Genomic DNA, 4,876 nt, shown 5'->3' with positions numbered 1-4,876 from the left:
AGATCACATAGAAAAAATAAGAAAAGAAAAAAAACCAATATATATACTTGAAGATTTTAATGCCAAATTTGCATTTGGCGGATCGCGAGTTGCTCACCGCGAGTTGCTCACCGCGAGTTGCTCACCGCGAGTTGCTCACCGCGAGTTGCGATTTAATGTATTTATAGATATCACAAAAAAAAATTTAATGACGAATAGATTTCCGTTGAAAATAGTAAATTATTTGAATTGTTAATTAAATAAGAATATAATTTAAATTTATTTTTAGAGTTAAATAAAAAGAGACAAAAGATTCGTTCAAATCGCTCATATAAAAGCTTCATCGCGACAAACAGAGCTTATTTCGATAGTATTGTTCTTGTCGACACATTCTAATAATATGACTTTAAAAGATTTTGACGATGATGCGGTTGTCATCTCTGGAATATCTGGAAAATTTCCAGCGAGTGATAATATCAACGAGTTAATAGAAAATCTATTTAATGGTAAGGATTGCGTGTCCTCGGATCTTACAAGATGGAGATTCAGTAAGTACAAATTAAATTAATTTTTACCTAAAACTATTAACCTGTTAACCGGAAAGTTGCCTTTTTAATTACGTAGCATTTTTTATTATTTATTTATTATTTATTATTATTTATTATTATTTATGCTTATTATAACAGTTGGGCTGAAAAGGCTGTAGGCTAACATAGTAAAACACATTTTTTTGATAATCAACTTTTTTACCCAATATATCGATTGCCTTCGAGAGCAATACAACGATTACAGCGGTCATAGAATTTTTCGATACCATTTTTATATAGTAGTATGATTTCTCTTTAGTTTCAAAAGAGGCCTTAGTTTTGGCGATTACCTTTTCATTAGTGCTAAATTTTTCCAGCGAGCATTCTTTTGAGATCTCCAAACAGGAAAAAATCACTGGGGGCCAGATTTGGAGAATACAGTTGATTGGGAAGTAATTCGAACCCCAATCCATACAACTTTGCCATCATTTTGTTGATCGATTGTGAGCAAGCGCGGCATCCACTTTGCACACAGCTTTCGCATGTCCAAGTATTCATGTATTATATGTCCTACACGTTCCTTAGATATCTTTAGAGTCTCAGCTAACTCAATCAACTTTACTTTACGGTCATTCAAAATTATTTTCTGGTCTTTCTCGATGTTTTCGTCGGTAACAGCCACTTTCGGTCGTCCACTGCGTGCATATCTTCGACGCTCATTTCGCCTCGTTTAAACTTAGCAAACAACTTCTCAACAATTGATTTTCCTGGTGCAGAGTCCGAATAATATTTATCAAGCCAAGCCTTGACTTAAACAGTATTTTTTTTTTTTTTCAATAAAAAGCAATGTTTTATTAATACACGAAAATCTTTATTATCCATCTTTTTGAAAATAACAAAAGCTGCTTCACTCAAAATGTTCACAAAAAACTACATCTCACGAACCAACTACTCGACAGTTAGGAAATTTATACTCATATCTTTTAAAGGTTAGTACTAAAAAAAAATCATATGGATTTAATTCTAGTAATGCCATTTATGCATTAGCCTACGGACTTTTCAGTCCAACTGTTATATATGCTTATTATATATATATTTATTTATTTATTATTTATTATTATTTATGCTTAAAATAGATTAGAAGACTATGAACAACTAACACTATGAAGACACTAACACGTTCCGTGCTAGGTGTACGTACCACCAGTGGTATACTTACTATTAGACATATTTATTTAATGCGCTGATAATTTATATTAATAATTGTTAAATTTTATTAAAATTGGTTGTGGATCGGGTTGGTTGGATGATAACAAACTTGAAAGTATACCTATTATTATTTATTACAACTAATTTATTCAAAACTTACATATTTTAATGATCATCAAAGACCAAGCGCAAACGCGTTTACATCACGTGGAGCTATATATGAGCCGTTTATTTTGAAAGTGGCCTAAGTCCATTTATCTTAAGGGTTCATTCTGGTTTATACGCCGAAAAAAAGGCTATTTTCACGATTTTTTTTTTAGGCTTTGTAGGATACATATACATATGAAAGTTGTTGGGTATGATAAATACACTCTAGAAGTACAAGAAAACAATTTTTTTTATTGTTCAGAACATTTTTTGACATCCAAAATGGCTGACAAACGTGAACCCTTCAAAAAAAGGTATGCTGTTGGCGGGCATCGAAATTTGAGAACGGGTGATCTAAAACAAAAAAATTAAACGGTTTTAAATTTAGTATGACAATGGCTATCGGGTATGCTAAAACTATCAATTTTTATGAAAGCAAAACAAAATGACAGCCATTTTTCGAAAAAAAAAAATCGTTGATTTTTTTCGCAGTTTTTTGTAAAAAAAAAATACTAAAAATTAATATTTTAACTTGGTTGTAGCATGCGAGATAGCCATTCATGTGTAGAGTATGTGGTTAAAATTTCAGAAGGATCGGTTGAGTAGTTTCGGAGATATCATGCCCGCCAACCGAAAAAACGTTGTTTCGAGAAAAACGCGATTAAAGTTTCTTTTAACAAATTTTAAAAAAGTCTGACTTTACCTTATTCTGCGATGCCTGCACCATACAGTATGCCTTCTGCTTCTTCAAAATACTCATTTTTTTCCACTCTAGCCTTTTTTAGTTGTGTCCTGGCCTCTATCAAAGCTTCTCTGCTCAAACGATTGGCTGAACGCACACGCGTGTTGTCGCGGTTACTAGCGTAATTGACTGCGATAGGGCCAAGTTTTATCTCCAAAACGTGCATTATTTTTAGTATTGGATCAAAACCTTCGTTAAATATACAAGCTGCCAATTGACAAGCTATTTCCACAATTTTTTTACCATTAAATAGATGTTTAGGCACCATAGCCCAAACGCATTTGTTGAAGCACTCATTATTATTTTGAGTGTTGCCACCTAAACATCTTTCAAGCAATTCTGGTTTTGTCAGGTCTTCGTACACTGGCTTTAATACTTCTTGGACATCTTTAGCGAGAGGAGGAGGATGTTTATAAGTATCAAGGGTTTTAGCTGCCTCAACTTTACGATACTTACACCAGTTGCTAGAACAGTATGTATGTTGCGGGTCATCATCAGTAGAAATTTTGTGATAGTACCCCGCCCAAATTTCCTTTCTCATGTTCTCAATTGAATTTTTATTTCTTTGAACAGCTAACCCATAGTTAGTTGACAATTCCTTCATCAACTTTATAGTCAATCGTTGAGTTTTAATCACTGGAACACTTTTTTTAATAACTTTTTTCTTTTTTACAACTTTCTTCGGTCCTTTTTTTGCAGCAGGTTTCTTGGCTTCCGCTTGTTTCAAAGCTTTTCTCTTTTGAATCAGTGCTTTTCGTGCTTCATTAGCACGGTTGAAAACTCGTTTGGCAACATGTAAAACACACTCTAATTTTTTGATAACAAAATCTTTGCCGTAGGGAAAAACATTTAGCAACATTTGAAAAGTTTTTGTGTCGCCATCGCCGATATAAAAACCATATTTTACGGAGAACTTCTTGAGTGATCAAAGAAACATCTCCACGATACCATCAACCTCCATCTTCCCGGCACTACCTTCATGGTTTATCGTACAATGCGTTTTATGCTGTTCGTACCAGGCAAGATAGTTTACTTCCTTCACTTTTCTTTTCCACATCTCACATCCCTTACAGTAAGTTGACCTTATAGAAACGACGACAATTTTTCCACTGTATTTTAAAATTAGAAAAACTATTCCAATCAACGAAGAGAATCCTCTTTTGGCCCAAGAGCCGTCGCCAGAAACAGACAGAATATCCTCTGGTTCTCCTCGTTTCTTGTTTTCGAGTTGCTCTTCGGTGACGGCTTTATGCGACACTACGTTAAAAACAGTATTGACCGCGATTAGTATAAAGTCAACGATTCCATAATATGCAGAGATACTTAAACCTTTTCCGAGGTCCATAAGTTTGCAAAACATATTAATACCATGCACACCAATACCAAAAAACCTTTCCAAAAAAAAAGAATATAGCGAAAAAAACTGAATACTAGTTTTGTTTTCCTACACCATTCTGAATAATATGCAGAGACATTTCCACTTAAACAACCGTTTATGGTTTGTCTCCTCTCTCTGTAATATCTCTGCGTTTGGGTCGCAAAATAATATACTTAGACTGCTCGGATCGTTCTAAAATTTTTGTATGATATTTCTACATATGTCTACTTTCGAAAAATGTAAAAAAAAAAAATTAATTTTTTCAAAATTATAAACCAGAATGAACCCTTAAAATCGATATATTTAAGGGTTTGCGTTTCAATGAATTTAAAAATATACGTACAAGATACTAACGAGTTATACTGCTTAAGTGTATCTACAGGCTTCAAATTTATATTTCCTATTAAAATAGTGGCAATTATTAAGTAATTAATATGCGTTTTCTAACCACGAATGGAGATAGGCCACTTTCAAAATTAACAACCAGATTCATTATAAAATTTGAAGGTGCCCAAGTCCATTCAACATAATTTAAGATGCTTCAAATTGAAAAAAAACAATACTGAATTTATTTTACATATCCTTAAAACACTTCAGGAACATAATTTATGCGATTCAATGAACTACATAACGTGCAAAATTACAAACATAAATTTATTACAAAACAATTTACTACTCATCTACATTTTGTGCGTGTGAAAGGGATTTGAAGTAATCATGATGTTCCGGTGGTATATATCCTAATAGGTCCATTATGTCCTTGAATTTTGCTGTTGTAATTTGTCTGATATTTTTATACAGTGGTGTCAATACAATATTTTCAAACTTTTTTGGTCTACCCCGACGTGGTAATAAATTCAGGACTTTAAAATTTTCATTCTTATTCATTGATGT

The 4,876-nt window shown here is 33.0% G+C and overlaps 1 protein-coding gene across 1 annotated transcript; it reads right to left on the bottom strand.

Moving 5' to 3' along the window:
• Window positions 1-2,124: 2,124 nt before the first annotated feature.
• LOC107073422 (uncharacterized) lies at window positions 2,125-3,715 on the bottom strand. Its single transcript, XM_089171925.1, has 2 exons — window positions 2,566-3,715; window positions 2,125-2,216 (listed from the first exon to the last, which is right to left on the bottom strand). Exon 1 carries the CDS (start codon window positions 3,461-3,463, stop codon window positions 2,567-2,569), a length of 897 nt encoding a protein of 298 aa, XP_089028051.1. The 5' UTR covers window positions 3,464-3,715; the 3' UTR covers window positions 2,125-2,216; window position 2,566.
• Between the last annotated feature and the right edge of the window lie 1,161 nt (window positions 3,716-4,876).

Source organism: Polistes dominula, unplaced genomic scaffold (genome assembly GCF_049000335.1).
Source record: "Polistes dominula isolate Pdom_NZ unplaced genomic scaffold, Pdom_raw_medaka contig_73, whole genome shotgun sequence".
In the NCBI taxonomy this organism is placed as follows: Eukaryota; Metazoa; Arthropoda; class Insecta; order Hymenoptera; family Vespidae; genus Polistes; species Polistes dominula.
The sequence above is the reverse complement of the archived record's forward strand: the minus strand, read 5'-3'. Positions and strand labels throughout refer to the sequence as shown.

Excerpts from the sequence above, each read along its gene's own strand:
- LOC107073422 (XM_089171925.1), bottom strand. The coding sequence starts at position 3,463 with ATGTTGCTAAATGTTTTTCCCTACGGCAAAGATTTTGTTATCAAAAAA.